At 38.7% G+C, this 19,375-nt stretch overlaps 1 protein-coding gene across 1 annotated transcript in view; it reads left to right on the top strand.

Moving 5' to 3' along the window:
- LOC150107767 (ATP-dependent RNA helicase DDX19A-like) overlaps positions 1–19,375 on the top strand; it is a 273,572-nt gene that overhangs the window by 25,701 nt on the left and 228,496 nt on the right. The window contains exon 3 of the mRNA XM_090392182.1: positions 10,058–10,196. Coding sequence (XP_090248308.1) covers positions 10,058–10,196 — 139 coding nt within the window. The remainder of the gene's footprint in view (positions 1–10,057; positions 10,197–19,375) is intronic.

Below are 19,375 nucleotides of genomic sequence, written 5' to 3'. Positions count from 1 at the left end.
CGCTCCATGCAAAGAACCTTCTCCTCACTTCTCTACTCACACCCTCCTTATACAGTTTTCAGCAATGGCCTCTTGTTCTACCCTCTCTTCCATTCTGTGAAAAATCTCTTCTATCGACCTATAAAAACCCATGACTAGCTTATGTCTCAGTCATGTTATCTCCTCCTCCTATTCACGAGGCTTTGCAATTTACATGATCTATCCTTCACATTCCAAAGACCACTGTGACCACCTTTTGTGAACCTTCTCTGGATCCTTTCTGACATATCCTCATCACCATGAAAGACCAGTGATAAATCTGTGCACAAAGGTCCATATTAGTCCTTATTAAGGTCTTATACAATGGGATCATAACCTCTCTAGTTCTGCATATCAATGTCCTTCTCATAATTGCCATTATCTGATGTGACGTCTTCACAACTTGTGTAATGTGGCCCCTGAATTTCAGGTCAATCTCCACTACCACCATTCATAGATCTCTCATTTCCTCTAACTCCTTTAAGGTTTTCCCACCAAGTGTATACACTTGGTGGGGAGACTTTAAAGGAAGTAGAGGAGATGAGAGATCTAGGAGTGATGCTGGACAAGGACTTGAAATTTGGGGCCACATTGCCCAAGTGTGAAGATGTCATATCAGATAATTTGGTCATCTCGGTTCCTTCTTGATGGGGAGGAGGAGGAGGTGGAGAGGATCCAGAGGCGAGTGACTAAGATGATAGCAGGTCTATGGAATGAACCATATGAGAACAGGTTGAAGATTTGTGGGTTGCAGAAACTAGTTGATAGGCAATAAAGGGGAGATATGATTGAGACATCCAAATTGATAAAAGGATTCTATAGGATTAATTCAGAGGATATTTTTGAGATCAGGACTGGTGGTGGGAGAACTAGGGGACACCTATGGAAGCTGAGCAAGAGTGTGGTTAGCAGGGGTGTTAGAGCTGGGTTCTTTACTTTTAGAGTGGTAAATGAGTGGAATAAGCTGCCAGAGTCTGTTGTGGGTGCTATGACAGTGAGCGAGTTCAAGGCAAGGTATGATAGATACTGTGAGAATGTCGAATAGTTGTGTGGACATGATATTTAGTGCCTCCCTCTGAGTCTAAGGACTCCCTGGAGTAGCCCAAAATAATAATAATAATAATAATGGCAATGATGTGGAGGACACTGACATGCAGAATATAGAAGTTATGATGCCATTGTATAAGGCCTTGATCAGGCCAGATTTGGTTGCCGGGTTTTCATGGTGATGAGGATATGTTGGAAAGGGTCCCGAGAAGATTCACAAAGGTGGAATTTGTTGGTCTCTGGGTGGAGTACGAGGCTAGATTGAATGTAAGTTGCAGAGTCTTGTGAATAGGAGAAAGAGTGGGGGATATGATTGAGACATATAAGCTAGTCAGGGGTTATTATCCAATTAACATGGAAGAGATTTTTCATAGAATGGGTGAGGGAGGGTAGAACAAGGGGCCATTAATGGAAAATTGTATATGGAGGGTGTGAACAAAGGGGTGAGAAGTAGGTTCTTTGCATGGAGTGTGTTTGGTGAGTGGGAATGCATTGCCTGAATGTGTTGTGAATGTAGACACATTGAGAGAGGAGGGAGCCAAAGATCAGCTCCCTCCTCTGTCAGTGCCCGGAGTATATAGAGTACTTTGTTCCTGTAAGCTGACTCACTTCGGACAGACAGGCAGATCAGCAACCATCCGGTTAGAAGAACATAAGTCATACATCTGCAATTGACCATAATCATAGATTATGGTCAATCTGGCCTTGCAGACCATGTTTTTGATACAATCCACAGGATCTCCTTGAAACAATATGCTCCACCATAGTAAATTTAAAAAAAGAAAGACTGTTTTTTGAATCTGCATCTGCACTCAAGAATCAACCTAATTTAAACAAATACGCTTGCATAAAACTTCCCAAAATTTGGGAAACATTAATTATCGGAGATCCCTCTTTACATCCTAGGACACTTGCAAACACCCAGGGCACACCAACTAGATAGGACTTTAGTTTCACTCACTTGTTTTACTTATCATTGTATCAGTGGTGCACTCAGGATTTAATCTTGGAGGGGACCAAGTACTCAAGAGATGTAATCTTGGGATGGGGGACCGAGTTTAGTAGACGATTTGAGAATACACACTACGCATTGCATACGATCTATGACTGAGCATCTGCAGTGATTGCTAATACATGATACCTGTGATCTCTGACCCGGCTCGGACAAACAAAGTATCGCCTGAGCACTACTTCGTTCGCCTTGCATTCACAACGGCCAGAGCCAGAGGGTATTCCCACCTAATATGACCGCTAATTCATAAGTAGTATAGAAATAGAAGACACAACATAAATTAAAAAAAAAAAAAAAAAAGAATTTTAATTAGGAAAAGATTTTTGGAAAATTTTCTAGTCTTTTTTTCCTTTTTCTTTTTTGGGGGGGCCAGGGCATCTTGGCCTCCTCCCTGGGTGCACCAACATTGTATTGTACTGTATTTATGTGTGTTGTTACAAAAAGTTATTTGTAATCCCTGAAGATATCTCTGTGACTGAGATGAAATATTGGAAGTTAAAATTAGCTTTAATCCTTTCTCAGTGCTGATAATATTCCATTAAACCTCCAAAATGCATCCACATATTCCAATCCTCTCTTCTGACACATTCTGGCTATTATGGTATTCATTATTACTGCTCTTCTGCTCAGCTAATCACTACCTGAGCAACACACACACACGCAGTCTTTCCGCTCTGCGTTTTATTTTGCACAACCGCAAGAAAGAATCTTAGATCTCTTGCCACCCGATTTACATTGCCTCTCAAGTCACACCATCACAATCATTTCATCCACCCTTTCACCCTGCTTAATTGCCATAGCCACACTTTCTGTCGTTCCTCCAGGCAAACACTCTTGCATTCTGTCTTGTACACCACAGATCATCGAGTCTCCATACATCACACCTGTTACCATTCTGTTCCTTGATTGCTCACCTGCATCCTTCATGCTCTCTCTCTCCTTTAACCCTTTCTTTCTATATTTCCCTACTTACCTGCTGTCCTGGCATCACTCTATCCGTGGTTCCAGCACTCCCTCGCATTATTCTCATTTCCTCTCTCTCTCTCTCTCTCTCTCTCTGACTATTTCCATTCTCCCTTCTATCATTCCCATACCTCTCTCTCATTCCCTCTCTTCTACTGCTCCTATTCTCTACTCTTCTGTCATTCCAATAGCTCTCTCTCATTCCCTCTCTCCTACTGTTTCTATTCTCTCCTCTTCTATCATTCCCATAACTCTCTCTCTCTCTTTCTCTCACTCCTATTCTGATTCACCTAATCTCATCTTTCATACTTCTCATCTTACTCCCGAGATATTCCACCATCTCTTTCAGCTCATTTCTCTCTCTCTCTCTCTCTCTCTCTCTGCAAGTTAGCCACTCTTACTCACCATTCATCCTCCCAATCATGACCATCTCTGAAAACTTCACAATCGTTCAAGCCTTCCACTCTCCCCACTCTTATTTTTTCATTCATATTCGCTCGTTATTCTCACCTATCACACTACTCGTCTCTCGAAAACCTTCCACTCCTGTCGCAACAAGGTTGGATATCGTAACATCTAACTCACTGAATTCCTGCCACTGCCTACATTTTACTCATACATGTGCTCCCCCCCTTCTCTCATATCCAACTGTTGGGGGACGCATACATCCTGCAAGCACTGCATGCCACAAAATCCTTTATTATGTTACACAAAATAGAGTCCTTAAATGGGGGTTGGTGGCAAGCAATTTGTAATTGGAGCTTCGGCTCTCGCCATCATTCACTTAGTGCCAAGGAACTACTAAACTAAACGCTAAATACTGTGTTATATGCTTTGCTGTAAACAAAGTTACTTATGCGATACTACAAGTATAAACTATATTTAACTATACTAAATAACAAAAACTTATCTTGTCTTCCACTGCATATGCATCGAACTCTGACCTCACCTTCTCGGTACCCAAAAATAACACAATATAACAATGAAACTCCAAAAGCAGCACCACTAAAGAACACTTGTGTTACTGAGAAAAAGTGTAGCACAATATGCCACAGCTGGATTACTGTGTGCAGATTTGGTCTCCCGGGTTCCAAGGGGATAAAGAGGCTGTGGAAAGGGTGCAAAGAAGAGTTACAAAGATTATATCCGGATTATGGGATTTAGATTATGAGGACAGATTACGAGTATGTGGATTGCAGACTCTGGTTAACAGGAGAAAGAGGGGTGATATGATAGAGGTCTATAAACTTTTGAATGGGCATTATAGCATTTTAAATGGTGAAATTTTTCGTTATGTGGAAGGCAGGGAGAGAACACATGGGCATCCATGGAAGTTAAGGTTGTTCTCAGTCAAGAAAGGGGTAAGTGCTAGGTTTTTCTCCCAGAGAGCAGTAAGTGAGTGGAATAATTTGCCCTTAGAGGTAGTGAGTGCATCTAGTGTAAATGAATTTAAGGGAAGGTATATGATAGCTGGGTTGGGTAATTTACAGCCTCCCTCAATGAGTCCTTGACTCCCTGGAGGTCTCAGATAATAATAATATCCGACACAAGTCACACTATATACTGTTTAAAAAACACTTTTTTTTTTTTTACCACAGCTCAAATCCACCGGCACATGCTTCAGCGACTCTAGCGCCATGGATATGTCTTTTCTTTTAGATTGTTTTTAATGATATACTGTTTTGGGAACATTGTCTTCAAACCTTATCTGTTATCTACCATGGAATTAAAACTGGACAGCTTCATTCCATTCTTAGATATGAAGAGATTAAAAAATGCAGTAAATACCTTTAGAGAAACGTCAATGCTTAAAGAAGTGAATATTTGAGTAGACAAATTCCCTTGAAATGGATTTGTAAGAGATTCTGGGATGGGTAATGGGGGGGGGAGAGAGAGAGAGAGAGGAATGGCTCGAATAAGGCATGGAGAAGTCACATGCAATAAGAGGTAAGTGGCAGTTGTTAGTTCCACAAATGAACTGTTATGTTTATATACAAATGCCAGGAGTATCAGAAACAAAGGGAACAAAATTGTTGCATTGATTGAGTTCATTCACTCAAACATTGTTAGAATAAGCAAGATGTGGTTAGATGAGGATGACCACTTGACAGGAATAGAGATGAAAAGGTAAAATGGAAAGTGGAGTGCTGTTGTTGATGATGATAAAAATAAAAAAGGTTGTACTCAAGCAAGTTAGAGCTGCAAGGGGAAAATAGTGCTATTGGTTTTGAGGCAATACGGTGTGAGATAGAGGTAAATAGTATACAATGAAATACTTACTCGGATGTTGCTATTAGTGTGGTAATGTGGAGAGTAATGACCATGAAACGTTTAAGCAGATTAGTCAGTAAAATAGGAAAATGGCGATTTTAATTATAGTAGTATAGATTGGGATGATAATATTTTCAAGTAAAGAAAATGAATTTCCCAAGTTTTTGAGGGACAGCTATCTCAGGCAGTATCAAGCCTGCAAGAATCAAGGTCTTGATTTGATCTCACTATCTCAGCCTGCAAGAATCAAGGTCTTTGATTTGATCTGCTCATCAGAGGATCTCATCATAAATGAGATGTGAAATCTCTCTCTCTGGTTGGTGAGAATTACCATGAAGTGATTACCTTGGTCATTGCTAGCCATGTGAGGAAAGGATGTATATGGAATTGCAAGGCTGGTGATTATGAAAAACTCAGGTGATAACTTGCAGTAGCATAGAATGAAGAGTAAGATGGAAAGATCAGTGTTACTTGCATGCTATTGAGGAAGAACTATCTAGTTGAAGCAGTCTAAATGCATTCCAAGAGTCAAAAGGTTTTATAAGGAGGTTATATTGTGAGTGGTTGGTGTAATATAGTGCTCCTGTAAAATTGGTGATTTTTATCTGTTTTATTGTGTTTTTTCCTTAGAAAATTAGAATTTTATAGTATATTAGAGTAGGTTTTCATGTTTTTAGAGTATTTAGTATCTTTATAATACATTTTTATTGTAATATTTTCATATTAAATGCAGGTTATATTGTGCTGCCAAAAATGCAGAAGAAACAAAACACTAACAAGAACAGTGAAGTAGTGAACAAGAAGGTCTTCTCCACTGAAGATGATAATAAAGAGGATATTGAAAATAATTTAACCTCTGAGATCACTAGGCTAAAGCAGATTTTTAGATAGATAATGAGGGAGTTGGAGAAAGTCGAGCAATATTTAGAGGAACACAGGGAGAATAAAAAAAAAAGTTCCTTAGCAAAATGGAAAACAAAGCATGGAATCAGGTAAGTTAGTGTGTGATTACAAAATTCTGATAAGTAAAGTCGATTATAAAGAGGATGTTATTTGGTATGGTTATTATCATAAAATATGCCATTGATGAGAAGGTTATAACATCAAGTTTTCCTCGGGCAAAAATTAAAAATATGACACAAGCAATTCAGAAACAGAAAAGAAAAGTAATGAAGATCGTCATTGTAGTAGGCACTAACAACTTAACTAGTGATAAGTTCAGTATGAGAGAAAAGGAAGGGTTGTTGGAAGAGTGAGAAAGTGAGAATAGTAAGTATATTACCTCAACATGATAAAAAATGAATTAAGAAGGGCTACGATGGCAAATGATTCAATGCGTAGGCTGTGTAGAAGGAATGCATTGCGAGTTTTTGGATGTGTGGGGTGAGTTTGAGAGAAGATTGGATTTGTACAAGAGGGATGGCCTACATTTAAATGCGTTTAGCATCAGGATTCTTGAAAAATTATTAACTGATATAAGACCTAACACAGAGTCAGGGAAACTGAATTCTGATAGGTGGAATAGTGAGAATGTGTGTGTTAAGAGCAACAATTTTAGCTAACTGTGTTAATGATGGGAATGGTTATTATTATTGAAATGATTATGAAGAGAGAGTGATTCTGTGTTCGTCTGGTTCAGAGCTATCAAGCATTTGTAACAATGTCTGCATAAGTAAGGAACTAGATAAGAACAGACTGCAGACAAGTGTATGCAAAAGAGCATGCAAGTAATTTATTATGTCTGTACTGAAATTTTTCGAGTAACAGAAACAAAGGAGTAGAGTTTGTTGTTGTCTTAGTTAATATATTGGGACCTCATATTGTCGGCATTAGTGAGACCTGGCTATCAGAAGCAGGTGTATTAACTGGTATCGAGTGCAAAGGGTACAGTATTTTTAGGAAGGATAGACAGGATTGAAGAGGAGGGAACGTGCTGCAGATATCAGATGACTTGAATCCAGTTAGAGTTGAGAATTATGACTGCAATACTAGTAACAGTTTTTCATGTGTCAGTGAGTTTGAAGCCATCTGGTGTGAGGTGGAGTCTGAAGAGGTTAAATACACAGCTGAGCATTACAGACCTGGTGGATCAGTTGCTAGTGATGAAGAAATGCATCAACAAATAAATATGATGTGGCACTTTAATTATCTGACTATTGATTGAATAGCTATGAAATAGCATGAGAAGAATGAAACTGAACATATTGAACTGTTGCAAGACAACTTAAACAGCATGTAAAAGGAACTTGCGGTCAAACAAAGAGTGCTAGATGTTAGATCTGATTATAGTGTTGGTGGGGGGGGGGAGGTTCAGTCAAAGACATAACTATTCTGTCTCCAATTGGTGACAGTGATCATGAGGTACTCATTTGGGAAGCAACTAAGTTTATGAATGTTCCATTTAGAAAAGGTTGCATGATAAACTACGAAGCAGGAAATTATGACTACCTGAGTTGTATGCTGGGTTCTGTGCCATGGTATCAGTTATTGGATGGGAAGTGTTTAAAAAATACTTAAATGATTCTGTATCATTTAAGTATTTTTAGAATTCTAAGAATTCTAAAATTCTTAGAATTTTAGAATTCTTAGAATTCCCTCCTACTCTATTTATTCTTAGAATTCCCTAGAATTCTAAGAATAAATAGAGTAGGAGGGAAATCAATGTGTAATCTAATTAAGAAAGAGATTAGTAAGAAAAAGGTGATGTGGAAGGAATATCGCATGCATAAAGATGTCAGTTACGATAATTATAAGCAGCAGGCCAGAAGAGCCAACTGTTATACAGAAAGCTAAGTCTGAGCATGAGAAGAAACTGATTCTGCAAGCTAAAGACAAACCCCAAAGAATTCTATCGATATGTGCAAATAAAAGATGGAATGAATTTGAAAGAATAACTCTACTGAATGCAGATGATATAAGGGTGACAGATGCAGACAAGTTCAGCTAATAAGTGCCCAGTTTTCTAAAAGCTATCAACTTGGTGTATGCAGTGAGCTCACTGCTATCTGCTCACTGGACGAAGAAACTGAGGTGTATGAGGAGGAAGTATTAGAGCTGTTGCAAAAATCTGAATGAGAATGCTACAATAGGGACTGATAGGATATCATCACAGATGCTAAAAGAGTGTTCAGCTGAACTGGCTATTCCTTTAAGTAGGCTATATAATTTGAGTCTCAGAACAGGAAAAATTCCATAGGAGTGGAAAGAATGTATGGTAATCCCATTGCACAAGGGTGGTGCAAAGACAGATGTATCCAACTATTGACCAATCAGTATCTCAGGAGTGGTGGTGAAGATTTTGGAAAAGTTGGTCAGGGATTGCATTCAGAAATGAGTTGACAGAGAATCTTTACTTTGCAATGAACAGCATGGGTTCACTAAGGGAAGGTCATGCTTTAGTAACTTGCTCACATTATATGATAATGTTAATGCTGAGTTAGATAAGGGGAATGAATACATCATGATACTTTTGAATTTTGCTAAGGCTTTTGACAGAATACAGCATGGAATACGGTTGTATAAATTGGAGAATATGGGATTGGATTATAAACACCTGGCATGGATAAAGGGATGGCTGGCTGAAGATATCAAAAAGTGATATATGATTGCCGTGATTCTGCAAAATTCAAGGTAACCAGTGGTGTACCTCAAGGATCAGTCCTTGATCCATTGTTATTCAATCTGCAGATTAATGATATTGGGAAAAATTGGACATGTGACATATAGCCATTTGCTGATGATGCAAAGATAAGTAGGGTAATCTGCTGCTGATATGCAATTACTTGAGAATGATTTAATAGGCTGGAATTGTGGGCACTTGAAAATGGCTGTCATTTCAATGTTAATAAATGTAACGCCATACTCTAGTGTGATTAGATATCCAATGTCATGTTATATTGGTGGGATTATGCTTCAAGAAATTGATGAGGCTCGAGATCTTGTAGTTTTAGTAGTTAATAAGTTGAAATTCAAGGGTCATGTAGCAAAAGTTGTAAATAGAACTCAGAGAATAATGGAAATGCTCAGAACCTTGACATGTGAAGATAAGGAAGTCATTTTGCCTCTTTAGAAGGTCTTGATAAGACCTCACTTGGACTATTGCATGTAGGTCTGAACTACTGGTTTCTGTGGTGATTCTGCTACAATGGAGAGAGTGCAAAGGAGGGTGTCATAAATGATATCAGGATTATGGAATACAGATTATGAAGACAGAATGAGAATTTGTAGACTGCAGACACTAGCAAAGAGGAGAAAGAGGGGTGATATGATTGAGACTTACAAAATTCTGAAAGGGTTATACAGAATTTCAGTAGATGGAATTTTTAATTTTATGGAGGATGGCGGAAAGGATGCAAAGGCATCCATGGATGATGAGGTTCTGGTGAATTTGGTAAGTACTGCTACTATAAATGTGAACTGCACTTTTGGGTGGTAATGCCTTTCATTGCATGACGATAATCTTTACTACTTTATTAGAAAACAAAAATGGCTGTTGTCCGTTTTTGGTCTCTAATTTTCTACCCCTCTCCATATCTTGACTTGCAGTTCAAGTGCCACCTTTCAAGGATATTAATTTCACTGCAAGTGATACCTTCATATTTAAGAATATAATGAAAATGCCCAGTATTCTGATTTTCTATTTGATTTTTATTTAATTAAAAATTACAATTTGAGAACATTAAAGTAATTTTTTTTAAAATTTTGATAAATCATAATTATAATTTTAAATTTATTTTCTTTTACTAGAGCTTGACTCATCACAGCTATCACTTATAAAAAAGTTGCTCAATTCAAGACTGATAGAATCAGAGCAAACGCTGGAAGTACAGCATAATAATCCAAATTCCCCATTGTATTCAGTTAAATCATTTGAGGAACTTAAATTGTAAGTATTTAAAATAAAGAATTATGATTTTTGATAATAAACAAACAGTTAACATGTGATGTGGAAGTAAATCTCTATTAATGACGTGTTTTGAGGTTAACTGTGACATTAAACAATTTAAGTCAAAATTGAATAGTTAATATTGAATGTCATGGAGTAAGTAACTGTTTTAGAAACTGCTTCCATATAACAATAAGAATTCTGAAAATTGAATTATCCAATGACAGCTGAGTAATACATACAGTAAACACTCAATTATCCAATGACAGTGGGAGAGCAATTTGCTAGATAATTGAGTGGTTGAATAACTGAAGTTACTTACATGGTACTGTACTAGAAGTCAGTTGACTAACCCATTCAAGGATTAGTTAATTGGCGGTTTCTTCATTTGTAGGTTAGATAATCACTATTTCAAAAACTTAATATGCTTACAGAAATGGAGAGTAACCTCTATTACTGTTGGAGTCAAGACTGGGAGGTGTGCACTGTTACACATACAGCTCATCAAACTGTGCTTTAAACTCATTCAGTGTATCTATGCTGTCAAGCAGTGCATTCCACTCTCAAACCATTCTCCATGCAAAGAACTTTCTCTTTATGTACTTGCTCACCTCATTTTCCAGGGATGTCCCCTTGTTCTACCCCACTCCAATTCTATGAAAAATTTCTTCCACAGTAACCCGGTAACAATTCCTTACTTAACATAATGGTTTTGCTATAAGTAAAACTGATTTCTGTGTATACAAAAGATGGTAATATCGATTCTGCTGTAGAAAATTTCCATATTCTCTTATTCGATGTTTAATAAGTTATAATGCATGGTGGAATAAAAAGAATCATTACATAATAATTTGACATTTGCAGTCCCTCTAAGACCATTAAAGACTAGGTCAACAGCAAGAGCAGTGATTAGCATACGTTGAAGCAAAAAACGAATGTATTTAAGGCTTAAAGAATTCATTCACAGAATTTTTGAAAATAAAAGGTGACCATGACCTCATACTTCTTATAGCTGGAATAGATAACTTCTTGGAGTCTACATTAACAAACTACAGATAATCCAAAACAAATGTTTATAAATAGCATTTAACCCACATATCTCATAAGAAATATACAGCTTCACCAAGAAACTGATATTCCTGAGATCAGACTTTCTTATGTGAAAAAGACTGCAAAATTATTTGCAAATGCTGCTATCCATTGTAGTCTTCCAAGTGGTAAACCACAGTGAGTATGACCCTGCAAAACACAAACATTCACCAACTATACTGAACAGGAAATTTTTTTTAACCTACAGCAAGAAGCCCAAAATGGGTGAGCCAAACACTCAATCTTCCAATTCTGTTATGGTAGATTAAACAAACATCCCAAGAAACCATACCAAACAAGTAGTTTTATTTTTAAAAAATAATAATAAAAACAAAACAGAAATTGCATTGAAAATCCAACAAAGGGATAAAGGACCACAAGGTCAAATCAATCCATATTGCCAGAAAACAGTTACATCAAGAAAAGAATACATGTGGAAGTACAAAGCTGATGATTATGACAAGCTTAAGAGACAGCTTGGAGCTATACCATGGATTCCAAAGGTCAAAAGACTGGATAAAATAGGTGTAAAATGGATGAACGAGGGTAGGGTATTAAGGACGAAATGTGGAAGAAGACACTTTGGAGGCATCGTAAGATCATCAAATTCCTGATATGTACCCTCAAGGGTTGTACATATTATTATTAAACAAGACCTCATGGAGTCAAAGACTCATCTAGGAGGTCCTTTTATCTCGCACACATCTCATCATACCGTGTCTTAAATATATGCAAACACTTTGCAGACACTACACTCTCAGGCAAGGCATTCCAATCACTCACAACTCTGCACAAAAAAAACCTGCCTCTCACTCCCCTACTCACACCCTCCTTATACAGTTTCCAGGGATGACCTCTGGTTCTCAACTGATCTCCCACTATTCTCTGTAGAACTTCACCATTGATCCTATAACAACCCCTTACCAACTTGTAGGTCTCTATCATATCGACCCTCTTCCTTCTCTCCACTAGACTCTGCAAATTACATTTTTTCAATCTTTCCTCATACTCGACTTTCCAGAGGCCAGAAACTACCTTAGTCAGTCGCCTTTGGACCCTTTCCAACATCTCTTCATACTTCTGAAAACCAGGTAACCAAATCTGGGCACAATAGTCCATGTGTGGCCTAATCAAAGCCTTATACAATGGAACAAGAATCTCTCTACTTCTACACGTCAGTGTACTCCGCATCATTCCCAAAAGTCTTTGTGTTGTCTTCACAATTTTGGCGATGTGTCCCCTAAATTTTAGATCCTTATCCACTATCACCCCCAGATCTCTTATTTCCTCTACTTCAAACAATACATTCTCACCAAGCATAAATTCTGCATCCCATCTTTGTTTTCCAAATTTTAAAACCTTACATTTTGCAACATTGAACTCTCATCCCCATTTGCTTGCCCAATCATTTAATTTATTCAAGTCTTCTTGCAAGGCCACAACATCTTCACTACTCTTTATGGTTCGTCCCAACTTTGCATCATCTGGAAACAACTGAATATCTCCATCCAAATCTTTGCCAATATCATTAATATACAAGTTAAATAGTAATGGCCCTAAAACAGACCCCTGAGGCACTCCACTAGTGACTTTCCTTTTCCTGGATATTGCACCCCCATACACAAGTTGTTGATATCTATCAGATAGCCAGTCTCCAATCCAATGCACTAACCTAATATCCAACCCCATCTGCTCTAGTTTGACTGTCAACTTATCATGAGGTACTCTATCAAAAGCTTTTGCGAAATCCAAGTATATTACTGTGTATCCTTCTCCTCTGTCCAAGGAAGCAGTCACTTTATTGTAATAAGTAAGTAGATTACTAAAACATGACCTCCCTTTAGCAAATCCATGCTGTCCATCAAAGATTATACCATTGTTGTCAACCCAACTCTGGATCCTAGTTCTCACAAGCTTCTCCAACAACTTAACCACGACACCTGACACACAGATAGGCCTATACTTTCATGCTTGAGTTCGATCACCTCCTTTATGAAGTGGCACAATCTTGCCCTCCTTCCACTCCTTAGGAACTTGACCAAGTGCAAGACTCATATTAAAAAAAATATGTCAAGGCAGGTGTCAACTCTTTGGCACATTCCTTCAGAATACGCGGTGATATATTATCAAGTCCCACAGCCTTATTTACATCTAGTTTACTCAACTCCCCAAACACCTCTTGCTCACTTACAGTCAGTCTCTCCTCCCCATCATCAACTGCTATTAATATCTCCATGAAGTCACATTCACAAGATTGAAACACTTTTATGAACTGCTCATTAAGTATCTCCACCACACATTCTGCAACAGCTGTCTTTATTACTATTACTATTATTACGGGCAACTCCAGGGAGTCATTAGACTCATCGAGGGAGGCCCCAAATCATACTCATCACAACTATTCGACATTCATACAGTATCTATCATACCTCGCCTTAAACTCATTCACTGTCACAGCATCCACCACAGACTCAGGGAGCGCATTCCACTCATTCACTACTTTAAAAGTAAAGAACCCAGCTCTAACACCTTTACTAACCACACTTTTGCCCAGTTTCCATGGATGTCCCCTAGTCCTCTCACAACCAGCCCTGTTCTCAAAAATATCTTCTGAATTAATTTTATAGAAACCCTTGAGTAATTTGAATGTCTCAATCATATTTCCCCTCCTCCGCCTATCAACCAATTTTTGCAACCCACAAATCCTCAACCTGTTCTCATACGGTTCATTCCACAGACCTGCTATCATCTTGGTCACTCGCCTCTGGATCCTCTCCACCTCCTCCCCATCAAGAAGAAACCTAGGTGACCAAATCTGAGCACAGTAGTCGAGATGGGGTCTTCTCAAGGCTCGATACAGAGGAACAATAACCTGCTTGTCTCTGCTTGTCAACGTATTCTTCAACAACCAAGTGATTTGATGAGCTGATTTGGCCACTTTCGCAATCTGTCCCCTAAATTTCAATTCCTTATCCACCAACACTCCTAAATCTCGTGCCTCATCAATTTCCTGGAGCACGGTTTCACCAATGCATTAAACTGCTGCAAATCTTTTCACCCCAAAATGCATAACCTTACATTTTGCCACATTAAATTGACATCCATTCTTCTTAGCCCAGACCTCCAATCTATCCAAATCATCCTGCAAAATTTTGACATCATCTGCATTCACTATTGCCCTACCCAACTTAGCATCATCCGCAAACAAATGAACTGTTCCTTTCAGATCCTTTCCTATATCATTTATGAACAAATTAAACAGCAGTGGTCCAAGAACAGATCCTTGTGGCACACCACTAGTCACAGGCCGTCTTGTGGAATCTACTCCTGAGGAAACCACTCTCTGATATCTCTCCGTCAACCACCCTCCTATCCATCTCACCAACCCTATGTCCATTCCCATATGCTGCAATTTACTGATTAGAATTCCATGTGGTATCCTGTCAAAGGCCTTAGCAAGGTCCAGTAGAATCACTGTAAACCCATTACCCTTATCCAGTTCAGTCGTTTCTGTGTTATAACACGTGAGCAAGTTACTGAGGCATGACCTACCCTTCACAAAACCATGTTGTCCCCGATACAGTATCCCATTTTCTTCTATCCAATCTTGTATTTTCCTCTTGACTATTTTCTCTAAAACCTTGATAATGATTCCTGTTATGCTGATTGGGTGGTAATTTTCAACAGCAGCCTTGGAACCACCTTTGTGCAGTGGAACTATTTTCCCCTCTTTCCACCCCCTTGGGACTGACCCAGTCCTGAGGCTCAAATTAAACAAAATGGTCAAGGGCTCTGACAATTCTTTGGCCGCTTCACGTACGACACGAGCTGGTATACCATCCAATCCCACAGATGTATTGACATTGAGGTTCTGTAATAGACTAGTTACCTCTACTTCATTCATCACAATTCCAGTATAAGCTGTTGGTTCTTCCATTCCTGCAAAGTCACCACCTGGATGATACACTCTTGCAAAATGTTCGCTCAGTAATTCCACAATATCGACTGATTCGGTTACCTCCCTACCCTCAGCATTTTTTAAGATCATTCTACCATGAGCATTTTTCCTTTTACTTGCAACATATTGAAAAAACTGTTTGGGATTCTCTTTAGCCTTCGTGGCCAATTTCCTTTCGTAATCTGCTTTTGCTTTTCTTACCACCCTTGTTACCATCCTGGCCTGAGCTTTATACTGTTCCTGCGCCTGATGGTCACCCTTCTCCTTAAATTCCCTCTACAATTGTTTCTTTTTTTGCAGCTCAAGCTTAATAGTGTTATTCATCCATTTAACCCCTACTTGATTTATTATTCGGACTCTTGGTATACAGTCAACCATTGCCTCCTGCAAACAGTTCTTAACCACCTCAACTATCACTATCAACATCCAGCCCTTGCAGTTTTACATGCCATGGCATTGAGCCAAGCACACACCTAAGCTTGTCATACTTACCAGCCCGGTAATTCCACATGTACCCTGTCTTAATTGTAAATTCGACTCCTTTAGCCACCTCCCAAGTCATGACCTTATGGTCATTCTCGCCAATTGGTGGCAACATGGTCATGTTCGTTACAGCAACATTCTCAGTTGCAATTACTAGGTCCAGCACTCTCTGCCCCCTGGTATTTTCCAGTACATGTTGCCGTAGATAGTTGTCCCTTAATAACCGCATAAAATCCAATTCCTTCCTCCCATGTGCCCTCTCCTCTTTCCAGTCAATGTTACCATAATTGAAATCACCCATAATAATTACACTCCTTCCACTCATTTCTTCTATTTGCTTATGCATACTATCCCCACCATCCACTCCATCACCCGGTCTATAGCAGCACCCAATTGTATATTTTGTTCTGCTAGATTCTATCTCACACCAAACAACCTCAAATGTGCTTTTTTCCCCATCCTGCAGTTCAACTTCTATACTCCTTGGCTGAAGCTCATCAGCTATCATCAATAACACTCCTCCTCCCTTTTTATTCACCCTGTCACTCCTGAACACGCTATACCCGTTGCATTCAATCCCACTAGCTTTATCATCCTCTGTCAGCTATGTTTCACTAATACCGACAACCTGTGGCCTGGAAGTGCCAACCATGGCCAAAAACTCTTCCTTCTTGTTCCTAATACTCCTGGCATTAGTGTACATGAATCGCAGAAGCCCATTTGTCCCATCCCTATTTTGATGCCTTATACTAACTATCCCATTCTGATTTGTTGTCCGTCGTACTCGCTCGGGCATAATATACTCATTCATACAAATCCCCCCCCTTAATAAAACTAGATTTATTAAGGGGGGGACTAAAGTCTGCATATCTACTCCCCCCCCTTAATAAATCTAGTTTCCCTGAGTCTGTACATCCACTTCCACATCATTCATCAACACTCTTTCAAGACTCCGTACACCAACTCCATTCAAATGTAACCCATCCATCTTATATAAGTCCTTTCGCCCATCGAACTCATTCCACACATCCACAAATTCCACACCACTCTCCATGCATAACCGACGCATAAAGTCATTGGCAATTATGGCCCTCCTTCTAAACACTTCGCTGTCATACCGTGGTAAGATACTCTCCATCCTAACTCTCTCACTCTTCTCTTTTGCTACCTCAAACAACTCCCTCACATCCTCTGTCATTTCCGTTTTGTCCTCTTTCAAATCATTCGTTCCTGCCACGATTATCATCTCTTTCACCCTCTGTTTTTGCAGTCGAATAGATTCGCTGACGTCCTTTATGTTATACCATGTCCTCCAATCAATGTCATCCTTCCATAATCATTTTTTCTTTTGCTGGCTACATATCGAAAGAACTCCCTAGGATTCTTTTTGGCTTCATTAGCTAACTGCTGTTCATAGCTCTCTTTAGCTACTCTCACCAACCAAGTCATGCTCCTTGCCTGGTCTTTGTAGACCTCATGAAATTGGTTACTTCCACTTCTCTTATGCTGCCTCCACAATGCCCTTTTTCTCTGTATTGCATGCTTAATCTCTTCATTCATCCATCTCACACTTACCTTATTTAACCTTCTCACCCATGGTATACATTTAGACATTGCATCTACTAAATAGTTTTTGAAAATCCCCCAAGCTACATTGATCTCTTTTCCAGCTAACTCCTGATTCCATGCTACACCTGCAAGCTGTCTCCTGAGCTCTTAATATTATGATAGTGTTATGTGAAGAACTTACATCATTACTTACTTCCTATCAACAATTTTCCTCAAAATCAATCTGTTATCTGTCAAGTTTCTCAACAAATGGTTGAGAAATCATGGGAATGTAACAAAAGGCACATGACAAGGTGCCAAGAGAAAAGCTATTCAAAACTCTACAGTTGTATTGTATCAAGCAATACTTAGTCTTTATTTGATTTTAATCAGCAGTTAGAATTGAAGGAAGTATACAGGAAGATGTTTTATCTTATATGTGGTGTCAGACAAGGATGTACATTGTCCTCTCTGTTATTCATTTTCTTTATGGATCACATTATGAAGGAAAGCAGTATTAAACCTGATATCAAAATTGGAGAGGTTAACCTCGGCTCTTTATGCACATGATGTTATACTTTTAAATAAATCCAGTACAAGTCTGCAAGATTCGTTGACTAAATTGAATAACTATTGTAATAAGTTTGGTATAAAAATCAGCAATAACAAGACAATAAAAATAGGCAGAAGCATTGAAAATATCAATTGCATTGTGAATAGAGAATCTATAGAACAAGTAAAACGTTTCATCTACTCAGGCACAATTTTTAGTGAAGATGGTAAATTAACATACAAATCGGCCCTTCAGAACACACGCAATTTACAGACAAAAATTACTGTTGTGGTGGTGTTGGAGGTGGGCGGTAGATGGCGTTGATGGAGATGATTCGTAGTAGAGGTTAGGTGTAGAGATAGTTGTTGGTGTCCTCCCGCGATGAGTCTTCGGACTCCTTGGAGGTATTAGGAATAATAAGTATGGAAATGGACAACAGAATCAACAAAGCTGTATGGTAGGAAGTCAACTGAATAAATGTATATGGAATAAAAGATTAATTAGTCAAAACATTAAATCGCTGTATACATGACAGTGTTCAAACCAATTTTAATTTATAGATCAGAGAGCTGGGTTAGAAATAAAACACTTGACCAAAGACTAGAGAATGCAGATATGTAAGTCCTGAGAAAGATTAGGGGTGTGAACAGATGGCATCTATGGCAATATATTCAAAATGATATTAGGAAATGAGGATATTTAGAAAGAACTTGACATTGTCAGCATCCAGGAATGCATTAACAGAGCTAATCTCACGTGGTATGGTCACTTAAACAGAATGGGAGAGGAAAGATTAGCAAAACAAGTGTTCTCTGTCAGGTTGGCATGAAAAAGATCCAGAGGAAGACCAAGATATAGGTGGATTGATACAGTAAAAATTGCTTTAGAAGATAGAAATATAAGATCTAATAATGTTGGAGTCTTGACATTTAACAGATTGTGGAGGAAAATTGTATATAGGAAGTTAATTGTAAGTTTTTCATGTAGTATTGTCATATCTGGCTTGGTTGGCTGAGTGGTTAGTGTATCTGCTCTCCAGCCAAAAGGCTGTGGGTTCGAATCCTGCCATGGGCATGGATGCGTGTGGTGGTGGTCAGTGATAGATGGTGTTGGTGTATTTGCAGTCAATTGGTGGAGACTCCGAAGACTCATCGAGGGAGTAGTGCCCTCCCTCGATGAGTCCTCGGACTCCCTGGAGGTGTCATAATAATAATAATATCTTGTATACCCTTTAAGGGTGCATGTCAGGAATTTGATGATAATGATTCCTTTTGCAGCACTCTTTCCTTCATTTCTCAGATTTTTTAACTGCCTTTGGAATATTTTGCCACCTTTTGATATTTATTTTCTATGTTCTTACCAATGTCTACCCATGACTTTTGTTTAGCTAGTTTTACACAGTGTTTAGCTTTGTTACATTTGTCTCTATATTCTCTAAGAGCAGAAGCTGACTTATTCGCCAGGAATTTTCGATATGCTTCCTTTTTATTTCTTTGCCTCTTCCTGTGTCCACTATGGAGTTTTTTTTTTTTTTATCATCCTTGCAGA

The sequence above is a fragment of the Typopeltis vanoorti genome, chromosome 4 (assembly GCF_054136105.1).
Source record: "Typopeltis vanoorti isolate ZY-2024b chromosome 4, IOZ_Tvanoo_1.0, whole genome shotgun sequence".
Classification (NCBI taxonomy): Eukaryota; Metazoa; Arthropoda; class Arachnida; order Uropygi; family Thelyphonidae; genus Typopeltis; species Typopeltis vanoorti.
This window is presented reverse-complemented; position numbering and strand designations above follow the sequence as displayed.